The sequence below is a fragment of the Mustela nigripes genome, chromosome 1 (genome assembly GCF_022355385.1).
Source record: "Mustela nigripes isolate SB6536 chromosome 1, MUSNIG.SB6536, whole genome shotgun sequence".
NCBI classification, from domain to species: Eukaryota; Metazoa; Chordata; class Mammalia; order Carnivora; family Mustelidae; genus Mustela; species Mustela nigripes.
In genome coordinates this window covers 204,056,717-204,075,218 of record NC_081557.1, presented here as the reverse complement: position 1 = coordinate 204,075,218, position 18,502 = coordinate 204,056,717, and the positions used below count along the sequence as shown (strand labels likewise).

Genomic DNA, 18,502 nt, shown 5'->3' with positions numbered 1-18,502 from the left:
CCCACCTGCCTGCTGCAGCTCCTCCCTCCTGGAGCTCGGCAGGACCTAACTGGCTTCTAATCAGCAGAATTTGGCAAAGGTGATTGGATGCATTACTTACGAGTGTAGCACCCATCCTTTTGTTGTTGTTGTTTTTAAGATTGATTTATTTCAGAGAGAGCATGCACACAAGAGAGCGCCTGAGTGGGAGGGGCAGAGGAAGAGGAAGAGAGAACTTCAGGTAGACCCCATGCCAACTGCAGAGACTGACATGGGACTTGATTCCACCACCCCGAGATTGTGATGTCACTGAGCTAAAACCAAGAGTTAGGAGCTCAACCGACTACACCACCCAAGCACCCCAAGTATGGCACCCATGCTGAGAGAGTCTCTCTGTCCATCACTGACTCTGGAAAACCAAGCTGCCAGGACTCTTACAGCTGTTAGGAAAATCAATCCTGCCCACACTCCCAAGGAGCCTAGAAGTGGATTCTCCCCCACCCAGCCTTCTGATAACATCCAGTCCTGGCTGACACGGTGACTACAGCCTTCCTTGTGAGACCCTAAGCCAAGAATCTGGTTCAGCCAGCTCCTGACCCACAGCTGCATGTCTGGACCAAGTCATTCACAACCACAAAGGAACAGGGAGTGACCAGAGAATCAGAGGCTGGTCATGCAAGAGGGGCCACGGCTGGTGCTCTGCCTGCCGAGGAGCTTTAGAATCCTTCATGTTTCTCCCAATTCTGTCCTGTAAGACGGAAGGGGAGGAATTTGCTCCCTTTGGGTGCTCCTCTTCCTTGGAGACCACTTTCATTACCAATCATTCCTTTACTACGTTCAAAAAACGGTGGTAACAATCCCGAAACGAAGTCATCACTCGGTGGCTGTTTGTTTCCCCCACTGCTGCCCTCAGGAAGACAGCCAAGTGTCCACCCCGCAGCATTTCCACTGCTGAGCGTGCCACTGACGCTGAGTGCTAACCACTCGGTGGTGAAAAGGCCACCTTCAGCAAAACACGGTTCTTAACAACTGCAGTGTCTTCTTCCTCAGGAAGACACCTAAGTAGTCACCATGACTCCAAGATAAACCACTAGAACATCACAAAACCTTATCCTCAGAGGGTACGGTTTCTTATACTTCCCCTTTAAATGCTACAATCCTAAAATGAGAAGCAATCCTCAGGCCTCAGACCTGCTGTAGGGCAGTGGCTTACAGCTGAACATAAGGATTCCTTCCTTCTTTGACAAGCTGGAATTACATCTTGGTTTTTCAGGGAAGCAATTTAGCATTTCTTCTAACTCTATGTTCAAATAGGTCTTAAAGTATGAGAATCTTCAACTATCATGTACCCTGCTCAATTATGGGCAAACATACATGGTTAATCAAATGCTACACTAAAATGTGGACTATTAGCAGCGGCCTGGATGACTCAGTCATTAAGCATCTGTCTTCAGCTTGAGTTGTGGTCCCAGGGTCCCTCTCAGGAGGAAGCCTGTTTCTCTCTCTCCCACTCCCCCTGCTTGTGTTCCCTCTCTCCCTGTGTCTCTGTCAAATAAATTTTTTTTTAAATGACAATAATCAGGACACTTGGGATGCTCAGTAGGTTAAGTGTCTGCCTTTGGCTCAGGTCACAATCCCAGGGTTCTGGGATCAAGTCCTGCATTATTGGGCTCCCCACTCAGTGGGGAGTCTGCTTCTCCCTCTCCTGCTTCTCCCTTTCCAGTGCCCCTTCCCCTGCTTATACGCTCTTGCTCTCCCTGTCAAATAAATAAAATCTTTTTTAAAAAATTACAATAACGCGGGACGCCTGGGTGGCTCAGTTGGTTGGGCAGCTGCCTTCGGCTCAGGTCATGGTCCCGGCGTCCTGGGATCGAGTCCCACATCGGGCTCCTTGCTTGGCGGGGAGCCTGCTTCTCCCTCTGCCTTTGCCTGCCATTCTGTCTGCCTGTGCTCTCTCTCTCTCTCTCTCTGATGAATAAATAAAATCTTTAAAAAAAAAAAATTACAATAACGGGATGCATGGGTGGCTCAGTGGGTTAAAGCCTCTGCCTTCAGCTCATGTCATGATCCCAGGGTCCTGGGATCGAGCCCTGCATCAGGCTCTCTGCTCAGCAGGGAACCTGCTTCCCCCTCTCTCTCTCTCTGCTTGACTCTCTGCCTATTTGTGATCTCTCTGTCAATAAATAAATAAGTTAATTAATTTAATTTTAAAAAATGAATTTAAAATTTTAAATTAATTTTTTTTAAATGACAATAACGACTGTGCGACCATGTGTAGTAAGGACACCGAATACCACACCCTTGTAACAAGCACTTCAACGATTCATCTTTCATCCTTCCTCTCCCTCCTCTAGCAAATTAGAGTTATTGCCTAATTCTGGTTTCTCTCCCTCTTTGAGAAGGCACTGAGCACACAACATGTGGTGGGCTGGCATTCTCCATTCTTAGTCCTTTCTCCTGTTCCCTGCCTGACTTCAGGGTCACAGAGCAGTGAGACATTAGAGTGCCTGCCAGGAGAAGAGAAGAAGCCACCCCAGCACTCTCTGCCTCGTCAGGCCCCTTGGGGTAACCTGCCGCCCAGTGCTGACACCTGAGCCACCACTGCCCCTCCCACCTAATGCCAGCGGCTTCTTTTATCTCCTTAGTGAGCTCTGTTCCTCCTCTTGCTCCTCGTGACCTGGGCTGTGCCCTGTCTCCACCTCTGCAGCCCTCATCACGCCCTGTCAGAACTCAGATCCCAAACGCTCAGCTGCCTCTAGCATTGTGTGTCCATCTCCCTAGCTAGGTCATGCACTCCTTGTGTTCTTTTAGTGGCTACAGGCTCAAGAGCAGCTGGTCAGTTAACGCAATCCATCTTTACGGGGCCAGTGAATTCAGGAGTTATGGAAGATTCTGCTTTCTCTGTTCATTCCGCCCTGACTTAACAAATCCAGCCCGAGGACACTTCGCACACACTGAATCTGATACTCTTTCTGTTCCAAAATCTTTAAGGAAGTTAGACTTCCTGCCTCCTGAGGCCACCCGTTCCACCTGTGCCCTGGTCCAACAGTCCTGTTAGGCTAGAATGGGCCCCACGAGCCCCATAGGCCCCCGTGCTGCCATCGACAGCACCCGCCACAGCTATGGCAGCACACGGCGTGCGGGGGGGGGGGGGGGGGGGGGGGGCTCCATCTTGCTACGCTAAAGCTCCCCACCCCCCTTACCCCCCCCCACCCGGCCTGCTTGTGGGAGGTCAGGCGCTGCTAACTGCTGCTCCAGGGCCAAACTGTCCACTTCTGAGCAGGCATGCTCTCTGCTCCTGTCTCCACAAAGGTGACTCCTTTCGAACAATAAAGGAACACAAGCAACCCTCCCTATTTTATTGTGACTTAGCTTAGGAGTTCAATTGCCCTGGTGCTTCTTCATGATTTTTGAGGGGAAGGCATTCACACACTGCGTGAAGACAGCAATTTCACTTGCTATAAAAACACCGACATTGCTGCTTTTGGAACAGAAGCTTTATTGTCAGGTGGTAACAATGATCTTACCAGATTATCGAGCATCCGCATAAGGGCTTCAAACTCCTGCTCGCCAATCTGCCACTTAGGAGGTGAGCTGGTACCCTCCCCTCCTGGGGACTCCGGGGAACGGGATTTGGCTTTGTACTTGCCAGGATCCAGGAGGACTAAGTTGTCCGGCCCTCCTGCACTGGCCAGAGTTCGAACCTTTTCCAAAACAAGCAAATAGTACCGTTTGAGTTTCTTGCCAAGGACAAAAGGATCAGATCAGATGACGACAAGAGATGACTCAAACAGAAATGTAGGTCTCGGACGAAACCAAGCCATCAGAGTGTAAGAATAAAAACTGAAGGATGGACAGAGACAGATAACCCACACATAAAGTCATTTTCAGAAGTTCTTCATTAGCAAAACAAAGATACTGGGTCCTCATGCTTGGAGGAGAAACGGGGAAACAAAGCCCCTTTTAAGGCTGTATGAAGGAGCCTGGGGACTGCAGTGCTGCCTAGATGAAGTTAAGGTTCCAGTGGGGAGAGCACAGACTTGGGATTGAACACAACTGGCTTGGTGGCGCCCAGGCAAGTGTCTCCCTCTCTGTACTTGCCTCCACGAACAGGGCCATGAGGGGCAAACGAAATAACATGTAAATGAAGCACCTGATATGGGGCTGGCACACACTAGCATTCTGTAAGTGATGGTGACGTCTATATTTGAATAACAAACAATAGAAATGAAAAGCCCAATACCATTCACCAACTTAAATGGGTAAAATGGCATTTGCTCTGGTCAGTTTCCAAATCCACTAGCTCAACCTCAGGCAAAGAGATTATGCAAAAACTCATTCCTACTATACTTAAGTATCAAAAATCTGCAAGAACCCTGCAAACGCCAAAATAAGTCATAGCCTACAGAAACTGGTCCCCGCCCACCTGGATCTCACACGCGACCACCAGATTATGGATATAGTAGAAGGCCTCCTCAACACTCCCTCCGACTGACACGAGCCCGTGATTCCGGAGAATAAGAACCTGTAGGGAGACACGAAAGCTCGAGGGAGCTACGCAAGAAGACAGCTTACTCTGACTTTTTTCTTCTTTCCTGCACAATTTAAATACCAGATTAGATGCCTACTGACCTTGCTTTTAGGCCCCAAATTTTTCTGAATTAATACTTTTTCCTCCTCCTCAACCAGAATCCCATGGTAATCATGGTAAGCCACTTCTCCAAGGGAAAGTGCCTCCGGGGAGATTGGCAAGAGGCCACATTTCATCGCCGAGACCTAGAGAACAAGCAGTCACCATGAATGAAGACAAATCAACAGTCACACCTTAATGACGTGGCAAATGCTTTCCTCAAAGAAATAAAAAGGGGAACATATTTTATTTTGTTCTCTTCTCAGAAAGAAATGAACCTATGAATTTAAGATGAACTTTACTTCTGGGGCTTACTACAGATGGACACTTAAAAATCAAAGGCATCACAATGCTGGGAGAGCCTCAAAAGAAATTCCACGTCTTTCTGGACTTCTCCCACACTGATCATAATGCTATATGAGCTCAGGCTTCCTCACAAGATGAGCCCGGCCCTACTGCAAAGTATGACAAGGGCTCCCTCTGAGTGAGCCATGACCCTGCAAAGAGAAGGTTTGGACATGCTGAAAGGTTCTGACCCACCTGTCATCTCAGGCTGTAGGGGAGAATGAAACGTGAAATGTAGATAAGAGCCAATTTCTGAAGTTTAGAATAATTATGCTGTATAATTTCTCTTCTATTGCAATAAAACAATCCTAAGTGTTCATAAAGCCCTTAATTTCCTTAATGTTCCCAAACTGACTTTGGAATGTGCTAACTTTTAAGGATTTCTACCTCAACTAACAGGCTCCAAAGATTCCAAGAGTATCCACAAGGGCAACAACTGCACACAAGTTCATCTAAAAGACGCCACCACAAAAAAAGGTAGCAACGTCACATTTAATCTCTCTCACGGCATCAGCCTTCCTAGGAGAAGAAATTTCCAAGTGAAGTGATCTGGCATGTTTTAAAATAAATTATACAGGGGCTCCTGGGTGGCTCAGTGGGTTAAAGCCTCTACCTTCGGCTCAGGTCATAATCCCAGGGTCCTGGGATCAAGCCCCGAATCGGGCTCTCTGCTCAGCGGGGAGCCTGCTTCGCCCCCACCCCTCTGCCTGCTTCTCAGTCTACTTGGGATCTCTCTCTCTGTCAAATCAATAAATAAAATCTTCAAAAAATAATTATACAGTAAGCTGTTTATAACCATGTTTTTAAAAGTACCGCTAATAGTTCGTTAAAATGCATGGACTTTTTGTGGCTGGAAGAGCACGCTTTTTTTTTTAGAAAAAATTTCAGAAAATGATAGCTCTACTAAAACTCTTATGTTGACATCTAGAACCACATATTCAAAGTAAAATAACTAAGCCAGACAGATCAAACATTCATTGAAACAATCCAATACACATGACATTAAAACATCAGGTAAACATTCAGCATTATTGAATCCACGAGGTTATGGTGTGGTAAAAATAAGTCCAAAAAGTCATTAGAATATACAATCGGTGATAAAAAGCCAATTCTGGAGAGTTAAAGCGTTTCACTGTCACATGATCATACTAACAACCAGCATGTTCAGGCTGGGAGGTCTGGCCCGTGGGCACAAGAAGGGCCCAGGCTTGTTGACTGTGCTGAGGTGGGCTCTGGGGAAGCTCCGGGCTCAGAGGCCAGGTCTCCCAACAGCTTACAAGGTCTGTGCCTTCCTCTTGTCACAGCCGTTCCTCCTCTCCTTCCTATCATGATCCAGCCCTGGCCTAGAGGCTTCCAGGCCTCAACCATCCCCTTCTCACGTCTGCCACCCCTATACGGCACCCCAGGGACCATGAGCAGGTCCAGGCCTCCTGCATCCCCGTAGCACTTCCCGGAGACCACCGCATCCTCCCCCTGCAGCCTGTCTGGCACCCCCCACAAACCCTCTTCACAGACAAGGAGTCTGCTTACGGCCCTCCCTCTGCAGCTCCCAGCGGTCTTCCCCACACTGAAGTCTGACCTCACCCCCAACACACTCCAAGTTTCTGTTAAGTCTAATGGACACTTTCAGATTCACACAGGTTTTCCAAAATTAGAGAGTGTATAGACCCCTTAAAAGGAAAAAAAATTCTTTTAAGAAAGTAAACTTAGTCAAAGACTTTTTCTACTCCACAAAACCAGGCTTATTGACTTGTTGCCTCAAGAGAGCACAACCATGAGGACACGTGAAGCGCCCCCCGCTCCACAGCTTTCACTCCGATTCGCTCGGGGAGCAGCACACTCACCGCAGCCCCTGCCGGCGTGTGGATATGCACCACGCACTTGACGTCTGGTCGCGCAGCGTAGATGGCAGAGTGTAACACAAAGCCAGCCTGGTTTACTCCTAGGTTAGTACTTCCACGATCTACTATCTCTCCTTGTATATTGACTTTAACCTGAAAATAAGCAAAAAAAATTTAAGATGTCAAGAGGATTTCAAATGACCCTTCCTAGAAATTATTTCAGCCAAAGTTTAAAGTGTTTATAACTAATTCTAAAGCTTTTTTTTTCTGAGTTTATCACACAAAACACAAACTTTGTCCTCTTTCTTGGATTTTATGTCTCATGGGATTAAAATGTATTTAATTATCAACTATGACCTAGACACACATGACACCCAAGAGGAAAAGGATATTCTTACCAAACTGGATGCAGTCACTTCACTATAGAGAAGTCCAAAGGGAACAATGAGGAAATGTTCCTGCTCAGAGCTCACTCTGGTCTGTAAGAAAAATTGCTGAGTCAGCTCAAAAATCCAACTGAAAATATTCACATCTCTTTCTATACACAAATTCACAGGTTTATTGTGCGCATTCTGTGAGCTATGCAGGAAAGCCCATAGGTACAGCGTCTGTCACGGAACTAAAAGGATTGGAAGCTTCCATCATCATACTGTAGTCACGTCTCGGGTATATAACATGCATCCTGGTCACATTCATGACAACTGACTTCATAAAGAGGAAACCTGCGGCTACCAAATCAGCACCACATGCAGAAAGACGCCACTCCTCAGGCATATCATGGTGGAAACCAAAACTTACTTTTGTCCAAACAGACTTTGTCTTTAGTGCTCAAAACCTCAAATAATTGGAATCATACTGCATTTTTCAGTGACCTTTCTTCCTCCACATTATTTCTGAGATTCCTCCACATTATGATACTCATATACTGGATGAATACACAACAAATGTGTCCATTCTTCTGTCAATGCCCATGGCTCCTGTTTTCCTACGTAACCCAGTGCCGGGAACGTTCTTGTACCTGTCTCCCAGCATACATGGTCAGGTTTTTTCAGACACACTAAATTATATCCAAAGGACCTAATTAAATGTACACTCCTTCCAGCAGGGTATGGGAGCTCTGTGCTTCTACTGCCATCTTCTTTAAAAATTACAATCTAGGGGTACCTGGGTTAAGCACCTACCTTCAGCCTAGGTCATGATCCCAGGGTCCTGGGATCGAGCCCCACACAGGCAGCCTGCTTCTCCCTCTACCCATCCCTCCCACTCATGCTCTCTCTCTCAAATAAATAAAATCTTTAAAATTAAAAAAAAAATTCTGAGGGCACCTTGGTGGCTCAGTGGGTTAAAGTCTCTGCCTTTGGCTCTCTGCTCAGCGGGGAGGCTGCTTCCCCCTCTCTCTCTGCCTGCCTCTTTACCTTTTGTGATGTCTGTCAAAAATAATAAAATAAATCTTAAAAAAGTAAAATAAAATGACTTTTAAAAGGCAGTGGGGTGTGGCCTGACCAATTAAAAAAAAAACTTCTGAATTCGCGGAATTGCTTTGTGGGTATAAATATATAACTTTCCAATTTCGATTTTTCAGTCCAATTGTGTCAGCGTCAATTACAATCCACAATGCAGACTCTTCTCTGTCTCTGATTTCAGTACATGAAATCTGGCTCCAGGTTCTGTTCTGTCCCACTGGTCTGTCTCTTCCTTTGCCCAAAGCACTATTCTAATTACCATCACTTTATAAGATGACAGCCGGTAGGAAAAACTCCTTACTTACTTCATCTTAGCTACTCTTGAACTTTTTGTCAAGAGTATACATTTTAAAAGCATGCTATCAGGTTCCACGTTAAAAACCTACTACAAAGCCAATAACATGCTTCCCTAACACCATGCAGACCTTGTGTGTACAGTTACTAGCTATAGACACTGTATGCTCTCTTGCTTATAATGACTTCTCATTTCTTCACATGGTCTTTATAACGTTGTTCATAGCATACAACATTCTCTCAAACTGGTGTTAATAATGGGGCCACATCCCACCTACTCCTGGATATTTAGACTCAAATTTTATTATAAAGAATACTAACAGTTTTTCTTCCTTGACTTAAGAGCCTAGCAAATCTAGGGATACCTGGATGGCTCACTTGGTTGGGCGCCTGGCTCTTGCTTTCGGCTCAGGTAATGATCTCAGGGTCCTAGGATGGAGCCCTGTGATGGGCTTCCACTCAGTGCAGAGTCTACTTCTTCTTCTTCCTCTGTCCCACCCCCTGCTCATGCTCTCTCTTGCTCTCTCAAACAAAATGTATCTCAAAAAAAAAAAAAAAAAAACCTATCAAATCTACATATTTTAATAGAAAAAGCTTAAAATATACAATTTTCTGAGTCTGAAGCAAAAAAGGAAAAAGTGCTGGGGCACCTGTGTGGCTCACTTTGTTAAGCATCTGACTTGTGATTTGGCTCAGGTTATGATCTCAGTGTTGTGAGATCGAACCTGTATCTGGCTCCATGCTGGGTGTGGAGCCTGCTTGAGATTCTCTTTTTCTCTCCTTTTGCCCCTCCCCACCACATGCGCACACATGCAGGCACGCACTCTCTCTCTCTCTAAATTATAAAGGCGAAAGTACTAAATATAGGTGTGAAGTAAACAAGAGCAGAGAATATCTGCAAGAAAGTTTCCGAAGGGCTGGTGCCACCCTCACTGCATATGTTTCTACACACCTGGTGCCCCTTGTCTGTCCAGAAGGACTGAGCACTCACATCGAAGATTTTAAGGTCACTCCCTAAAAACCAAAGACACCCAACACAGCCTCTCTGGTAAAGATCTACACCATGTCCCAGAAATATAGCACACTGGCCACAAAGGTGGGCTCCAGACCTTCCCCCCCACCCCCGAGGCTTAGCACACCCCGCAGTTCACGCTGGAGCTGAACCAAGAGGTATTTAGAGGTGGAAAGGCCTCAGCATTAGCTAAGCGCCACCACGAGGAGAAGTCCAGCTCCCATGCTAACTGGGCCACCGTGGCTTCTGACACACACCCCTCCAAAGCTTCTCGAAACCTGATGTGATCTTAAGACAGAGATCTAATGCAAACAATCATCTCCAATCCTCCAATGCCTGCTAGCGCTCTTAACTCCCTTCAGCAGAAAATCCCTAGGCCCCCTTTCAAAGAAAGGGCACAGTGACCTGGTAGCACTTTTTGGTTGCACTGACAAATACTGTTAATATTTATTTTCTGTTAAGAGTTTATATGATAGGGGCGCCTGGGTGGCTCAGTGGGTTAAGCCACTGCCTTCGGCTCAGGTCATGATCTCAGGGTCCTGGGATCGAGTCCCGCATCGGGCTCTCTGCTCGGCAGGGAGCCTGCTTCCCTCTCTCTCTCTCTGCCTGCCTCTCTGTCTACTTGTGATTTCTCTCTGTCAAATAAATAAATAAAATCTTTAAAAAAAAAAAAAAGAGTTTATATGATAACACTTAGATTGTAAAACAAAAAATGAATGCCATAAGTAGTTAAAAAAATAAGAATAAAATTTTCTTCCTCAAAGATTCTCTAGTTCACAAGATACAGGAAATATTTTTTGTGCTTCAGTATCTTCTCTACTCATAAGTATTAAAGGCCACCCAGATCATCTACAAAAGAGTGAACATTAACTAATGTTTTAATTCTGCCAAGTACTAAATAAAGGGGGTAATGGGTGGTAAAAGCAATTTCAGCAAGTTAAACTTAAACAGCATTCATAGTGGGGACTACTGGTAAACAGCATTTTAAAACCCCCAAAGAATATGAAGCTGTTAGTAAAGCCAAGGATTAAGTTTCTGATTGTAGATGTAACATTTTCATGGAACTCAGCCAACCATTGAGCATAAAACTCCCTCCACAGAGCACTCTGTCAAGCAGGATCAGTCACAGATGCTGGCAATTCTCATGCAGGTGCCAGGGACAGAACTGGAAGAACTGGCAGAAGTGGCAGGCTAAGTGGACCCTCTAAGCAAGCACCACAAGGCACCACGGAGTTCCCAGTTCCTGTTCGACATTTTTACTGAGGCTGGATTTTGGGTTGTTGTGTACCTACAGAAGCACCCTTCACAGACTCAATGTTCCTGTGAGTGGAGATGGATGGCAGACAAGCAAATGGAAAGTATGGGTGATAGTAACTGCTTTGGGGGAAATGGAGTAGGTGTGCTCGGTGGAGGTAATATCCTACAGGCCTGACCGTGGGGACACGAAAGGGCCAGGTTTGCATTTTCAAAAGCGAACTTTAATGGCAACATGGGGAAGAGAGAGAGGGGAGGGTAACACAACATCTCTGGCCAAGATCCATACCATGTCCCAGAAGCACAGTGCACTAGCCAAAAAGGTGGGCTCCAGACCACCCTCCTCCTCAGAGGCTTAGCACTCCCTGCAGGCTACAATGGAGCAAACCTAGCACCACTACCAGTCCACGTATGAAAATCTCCTACATGTGCGCTGGCTCTGAAGAAAAGGGTAAAACAGTCTAAGCGGCTGTTAACAGCAGTGGCCCTAGGGGAGGTGAGAGTACCAGCAGGACTGACTTCTGCAGACATCCGTGGGAGGCACACTTATTACTAGAAGTAGGCACTATATTAATAACTTGAAATATCCAGTAACAGAAATTCAATGAAGAAACAGAGACTGGAATAAGTATAAAAGTCAGAGAAAGAGGTTATCTCAACAGAAGAGCAAAGAGAAAAACAGAAACCTGACAAGGCACTAGGAATCAAAGGGGGCAAGAGACGGGGTGAAACTCCAACTGGGAAACAAGGTTTGGCTGCAGGTGGTCAGGTGCTCCCACATGCTCTGTGACACACTGTGCTCATTTGCTAGGAGAAAAGAGGTCAAGAGTTTCGAGGACAATAGACAGAGTAGAGAAACACGAGTGAGCTGGCTAAGTGAGACGTTCTACAGTGCCAGGCAGCACTGGGGATTCATTTGCAACTGGGGCTGCAGTCTAAGAAGAAAGCCAGTGGGGTGTGTTGAGGCTCCCTGCAGCAGGGTCTGGTGCTTGGGGGCAGGGACGGATAGCATAGTACTGGCGAAGAGTGGCACGGACAGGATACACCAAGCTGTACCAAACAGGGAGGAAACAGGGGCCAGTGGCTTGGGATGTAGAAAGGACGAGCCAAAAAGGCAGGACCTGTCTCACTCCATGACAGAACCCCAGAGCTAGAATAATGCTTGATACAGAATCAATATTTACAGCAGACACAAAGTAAATACTTACTGAAAGAAGAAAACAAAAGTCCTGATAATGTTAAAAAATAGCTAAAACTGGAGCAGCTAAAGAAAAAACTATGAGATGGGACGCCTGGGTGGCTCAGTCAGTTAAGCGTCTGCCTTCGACCCAGGTCCTGATCCCAGGGTCCCGGGACTGAGTCCCATATCAGACTCCCTGCTCAGCGGGGAGTCTGTTTCTCCCTCTCCCTCTGCCGGCTGCTCCCTCTGCTTGTGCTCTCTCTGCCAAATAAAAACAATCTTTTAAAAAGGAAAGAAAAGAAAAGAAAAGAAAAGGAAAGGAAAGGAAAGGAAAGGAAAGGAACTATGAGAAATAGAAGACTTGGGTCAGAACAAGAAATAAAACAAACATCTTCATTCTTTGGTTTTTAGACATAAAAAGATTTTTGGGAATGGCCTGTATCCTAGGGAGACATTCCAAGACCCCCAGTGGATGCCAGAAACTGCAGACAGTACCAAACCCGATATACACTATTTTCCCCTATGTCTACATACCAATGATAAAGTCTGATTTATAAACTAGGCACAGCAAGAGATTAATAACAATAACGAATAATAAACTAGAATAAGTATAATAATACACTACAATGAAAGTTGTGTGAATATGATCTCTCCCTCTCTCTCAAAATGTCTCACTTCCCTGTGCTCACCCTTCTTCTTGTGATGATGTAGGTGATCAACTGCCCCTGTGAGGAGCTGCAAGAGGTGAGTGCTGTGGGCGTGTGACTCAGCGAGCGGCTACCACTGACCTTGATGATACACCAGAAGCAGGGCCATGAATTTCTGGACTGGCCAACAGCAAGTTTAACTGAAGCTGCAGAAAGCAAGACCCCAGGTAACAGGAGAAAACTATACTTTGGTAAACGCTCATTTATAAGGTCAGTATGCAAAAAGTGAGTTTTAAAGTACTGTCCTTGTAATTTTTAATTCAAACTACATAATTCTCAGATGATTATACTCTGCAGTCAGGAATGAGAAAGAAGGTATTCCAAGACTGACTTCAGCTCAGTTGACCCTTCTTTCCCTAAACGGGAAGAGGTGGTGCCAGATACGTAATAGTCCATTTATTACTCGGTTACTACCCCATTTAATACTCACTGTGATATGATTGTAGATAAGCTGAGACCATCCAAAGAGATCTGCCAGCCGATAAAATGCTGCCAACTTACACCGCAGTAATTTCTCCCCTTTGTCATAGGCGATTGAATCAGATCCTCTCAGGTCATTCACAGGAGTTACCATACCAAGACCTGAAATAGAAGAGAAACAAACCCAAACACTTACTATTTCTGATAAAATATAACACAAGTAATAATAATCCTGAGATATTAATATTCTACACTGGGCTATGAAGTAAGACTCAAAAACTTCAAAGACTATTTCATAAAAATCGTGTTCCCCAACATTAATACAATTAAGTTAGAAATCAAGAAAAAAATGGTAGCAAAATTTGTGGAATGCAGTAAAGCGATGCTTATAAGAAAATTTACAGCAGTAAACATATGTATTAGAAAAGAAGAGAGCGCCTAGGTGGCTCAGTCCATTAAGCAACTGCCTTCAGCTCAGGTCCTGATCTCAGGGTTCTGGGATCAAGTCAACATCAGGCTCCCTGCTCATTGGGGAGTCGTCTTCTCCCTCTCCCTCTATCTCTCTCCCCTGTTCATGCTCTTTCTCTCAAATGAATAAATAAAGCCTTAAAAAAAATGTTTTTAAATGATCTAGGTTTCATCTTATGAAACTAAGAAAGAAAACTAAATCCAAAAAGAGTAAGAAAAAAAAAGAGTGAAGAAAAAGGAGATATCAGTCAAACAGAAAAATAACAAGAGGGCACCTGGGTGCTACTGTCAGGCATCAGACTCTTGGTTTAGGCTCCGCTCATGGTGTCAGGGTCATGGGACACAGCCCTGCATCAGGCTCCGTGCTCAGTGGGGGGTCTGCAGGAGATTCTCTTTCCCTCTCCCTCTGCCCAACCCCCACACACACATTTGCTCACATTCTCTCTTAAGAATAAATCAATCTTTAGAAAAATGAAAACAATAGAGAAAAACATTTAATCTTGAGGATTAAAACCAAAATAATGAAATCAAAAGAAAGGAAACACAAAATGAAAGGAAACAAAATAAAAGAAGAAAAAAAGGCAGATTCCCACAAAACACAGCAGAAGCAGAAGTCACCAGTAAGAAGCAACAGAGAAAGGACATCACTACATACCCTAATGACATTAAAAAGGATAATAACAGGATAATATGAACAACTATACCAGCACGTTTTAATTTACATGAAACAGACAAAATCCTAGAAAGACATAGGCTACCAAAGCTCACTCCAGAAGAAACAGACATGCTGAATAGCCCTGTTTCCATTAAGCTGAATTTGCAGTTAAAAACATTTCCATAGGGGCGCCTGGGAGGCTCAGTGGATTAAGCCGCTGCCTTCAGCTCAGGTCATGATCTCAGGGTCTTGGGATCGAGTCCTGCATCGGGCTCTCTGCTCAGCAGGGAGCCTGTTTACCTCTCTCTCTGCCTGCCTCTCTGTCTACTTGTGATTTCTCTCTGTCAAATAAATAAATAAAATCTTTAAAAAAAAAAAAAACATTTCCATAAAGCCATAAAGAAAACTCCCGGGCCAGGGGAGCTTCCACTCTTGATTTCAGCTGGAGTTGTGGTCTCAGGGTTGTGGGATCAAACCCTACATGGGCTCTGTGCCCAGGGCAGGATCTCCTTGTTATTCTTTCCCTCCTCCTTGCCATAACCCTCAGCCCCTCCCTCTTCTTGCAGGAGCTCCCTTTCTCTAAAATAAATAAATGAATAACATCTTAAAAAAAGGAAGGAAGAAAGAAAACTCCAGACCCAGATGACATCACTGTGAATTCTACCATATATTTAAGTAAAAAATACCAATTCCATAAAAACTCTTCTCAAAAGTTCTATACAAGTTCTTCCAGAAACACTTTCCAATTCACTCTATCAGGCCCAGCATCACCTTGATATCAAAACCATAAAAAGACAGTGTGTTACGTGAGAAAAAAGACAAGTATCTCCCATGAACGCAGACTAAAAATTACTTAACAAAATTTCAGCAAATAGTCCAGCAACAGACAGACTAACACATCATGATGGGGGCAAAAGGGGATTATCTCAGGCATACAAAATTGGTTCAGCATTCAAGAAAGCAATAAATAGGGGCATCTGGGTGGCTCAGTGGATTAAGCCTCTGCCTTCAGCTCAGGTCATGATATCAGGGAACTGAGAAGGAGCCCCACATTGGGCTCTCCACTCAGCGGGGAGCCTGCTTTCCCCTCTCTCTCTGTCTGCATCTCTGCCTACTTGTGATCTATCTCTCTGTCAAATAAATAAATAAAATCTTTAAAAAAAAAAAGCAATAAATACAATTCACTGTATTGAGAACAAAAACCATGAGATCATTTTAATAGATACAGAAAGAGCATTTCACAAAATTCAACATCCATTTAGGATAAAAGCACTCCACAAATTAGGAATAGAAGTCTCCTCAACTTGATAAGGGACATCTACAAAAAAACCTACCAGGGACATCAAGCATAATGATGAAAGACTGAATGTTTCTCTCCCAAAATCAGGAATTATACTCTGGCATTCTTACTGAATACTGGTGATTCTCAACCATGCAATAAGGCAAGAAAAAGTAAAACAAACAAGCAAAAACATACATACAGGGAAGGAAGGGGAGAAAAAAACTATCTGCATGACTCCTCATTACATGTTGCTAAATTTGAATCTTTTCTTTAATTATAAGCTATCTTAAGCATACAGAAGAACATAGAGAACAATACAAAAAAAAAACCACCTATTATCTTGATTTAACATAGGTCAACATTTACTTTAGATCTTTAATTCTTAAAAACTGTCTTTTAGAAGATTTTCAGAAGATGGTAGCAGTGAGTACAGTTTTTGAATCTTATTAAATTTCTATCCTGACCCTGCACAAAAAAATTAGCTACACAAACTAAGATAGCAAAGCGAAAACCTAAGGGTGATACCTATAACACTAGGTAATGAGGTAGAATGATGAAACAAAAAATATAACCGGGGGGGGCGGGCACCTGGGTAGCTCAGTGAGTTAAGGCCTCCGCCTTCAGCTCAGGTCATGATCCCAGGGTCCTGGGATCGAGCCCCACGTCAGGCTGTCTGCTCAGCAGGGAGCCTGCTTCCTCCTCTCTCTCTGCCTGCCTCTCCACCTACTTGTGATCTCTGACTGTCAAATAAATAAATAAAATCTTAAACACACACACACACACACATATATATACACACACACATATACATAAAAAACTGGGTAGGGTTGACATACAGTGTAGGACATCATCATTTCTGAAGGAAGAAGCAGAAGGAACCATAGACCATTTGCCAAACTCCCAAAAGAACCTCCAGGAACTCACTACAATAAGCTTAGAGGGCCAATTTGAGAATAGCAGCGGAGACCAGGAGTTCTGCACACTTAAATCCTTAAAAAAAATTTTCCAAACTAGCCATTTAAAACTGACTTTCAGGACAGTCTCACACAAAGAAATCTGTGGTAATTAGAACCCAAAATGACTAACACAGAACTATAAAGAAAACAGAGGTGAAGAATCCAGATAAAAACAAGGAAGGGGAATAGAACCCAATCGCTTCAATAAACTGCCATATTTTTTGGCACTTCACAAAAACAATGAAGAGGGAGCTCTAGAGCCATGACATTAGAAAAGCTTTTCTGGGGGTCCCTGGGTGGCTCAGTCAAGCCTCTACCTTTGGCTCAGATTGGGATGGAGCCCCATATCAGGCTCCCTGCTCAGCAGGAAGTCTGCTTCTCTCTCTCTCCCACTCTCCCTGCTTGTATTCCTTCTCTTGCTGTCTCTCTCTCTCTGTGTCAAATAACAAAACCTTAAAAAAAAGAAAAGAAAAGAAAAAGAATAAAAGAAATGATTTTCTGAACCAGAATCCTTCAAGAAAACTAATTTCATGTAAAAATGAAAAGAAAAGGGGGTGCCTGGTTGGCTCAGCTGGTTGTCTGACTTTGGCTTGGGTCATGATCTCAGGGTCCTGGGACTGAACTACAGTGCTAGGCTCTGCGGGCAATCTGCTTGTCCCTCTCCCTCTTGCTCTGTCCTTCCCTCCCCCTTGTGCTCTCTAAAATAAATAAACAAAAATCTTAAAAAAAAAAAAAAAAAGAACAGAAAAATACCATGATCAAATACCATACAAAAATTCTATCAAGAAAAAAGAGCAGAACCACATCCCTACAGATAATGAAAACACACAAGAAAGACATGTCCACAAAACAGATGAAAACTATAACCTGTTATTTCATAATATGGTAAAGAAAGTATTAAAATAATACTAAACTCAAAGTAGAAGAAAAGAATGTAAAGAGAATTTTTTTAAATCATAAAGAAATGAAGCAATAAATAGGTCTTCAGAACAAGTGACAGTCAAGGAAGACAAACTCCAACATGCACACAACAGCATCTGGGCAGTAGGAAACAAAATGGAACAGGATAAACACTAAAAACCAATTCAATGTTCCTAGAATACAAAAGATCTGGAAGACCACGTCATCTGAGAAAATTAACCCAGGATGACCAATGCTAAGACATATATTCTGGTAAAACTGCTAGTCTCTAAAGAAAAAAAAAAAGTATTCTGAACATCTAGCAAAAGAGACCAAGTCACTTAAATGGAAAGATTATCTTCAATTTTAACAGCAGTGCTTTGAGGCAGAAGAAAATCATTTAAGATTCATAAAATCAAAAATATGAGTCTAGGGCCTAACTAACCAAACCAAATTCATATTGCCTTATAAAGGCCAGCATGCAAGAACTCAAAGTATTGTTTCCACAAGCATTTTCTGAGAAGGCTACTAGAGAAGGCACTTAAGACAACCAAAATGACTAGGAGTACACTGATACGAAGGCAGTGGTGAGCATTAAATATATATTTATTACAGAATTAAGTTACTAATTATAATACTAAATGAGTGTTGTAAGATGGAGATGATATCTGTCATGGTTATATGCTCACAACACAGAATGCAACTATTTTCAATCATGAAGAGGGAACATAATATTGGTAGGATATCGCTATTGTGTGTGATACATGGAAAAAACAAATGAGTGATCATGTAATATTCTGGTTTTGTTATTCCTGTTGTCCTTAAAAATCAGAATTTTTTTGTGGAAGAGAGGAAAATAAAGGTTAGAGGAGATCAGGTAAAAACCCCTTGGTACTGAATTTTAAATAGAATTATAATTCCACTGTATACTTAAAATTCCAACGTTCAACAGTATGCCATGTAATTCATAAGGTAATAATATATTTCCTACCTCTATCCACTAAAAAGGCCTAGAAAGAATGACTAACCCAGCTCACTGCTACTGTACCCAGCAATGTATCCACTGCTATAATACCTAGACTAATTTCCATTTCCCACAAAAAGAAATAAAGATTT

General features: G+C 43.6%; 1 protein-coding gene across 9 annotated transcripts in view; it reads right to left on the bottom strand.

The window, feature by feature from the left end:
• The window catches only part of ADD1 (adducin 1), an 82,491-nt gene that overhangs the window by 16,653 nt on the left and 47,336 nt on the right, over positions 1-18,502 (bottom strand). For all 9 annotated transcript variants that reach the window (XM_059379789.1, XM_059379800.1, XM_059379755.1 and 6 more), the window contains exons 4-9: positions 13,136-13,287; positions 7,194-7,274; positions 6,799-6,948; positions 4,612-4,755; positions 4,406-4,504; positions 3,507-3,683 (exon numbers count right to left, since the gene is read on the bottom strand). In XM_059379789.1, the coding sequence (XP_059235772.1) occupies positions 3,507-3,683; positions 4,406-4,504; positions 4,612-4,755; positions 6,799-6,948; positions 7,194-7,274; positions 13,136-13,287 (803 nt within the window). The remainder of the gene's footprint in view (positions 1-3,506; positions 3,684-4,405; positions 4,505-4,611; positions 4,756-6,798; positions 6,949-7,193; positions 7,275-13,135; positions 13,288-18,502) is intronic.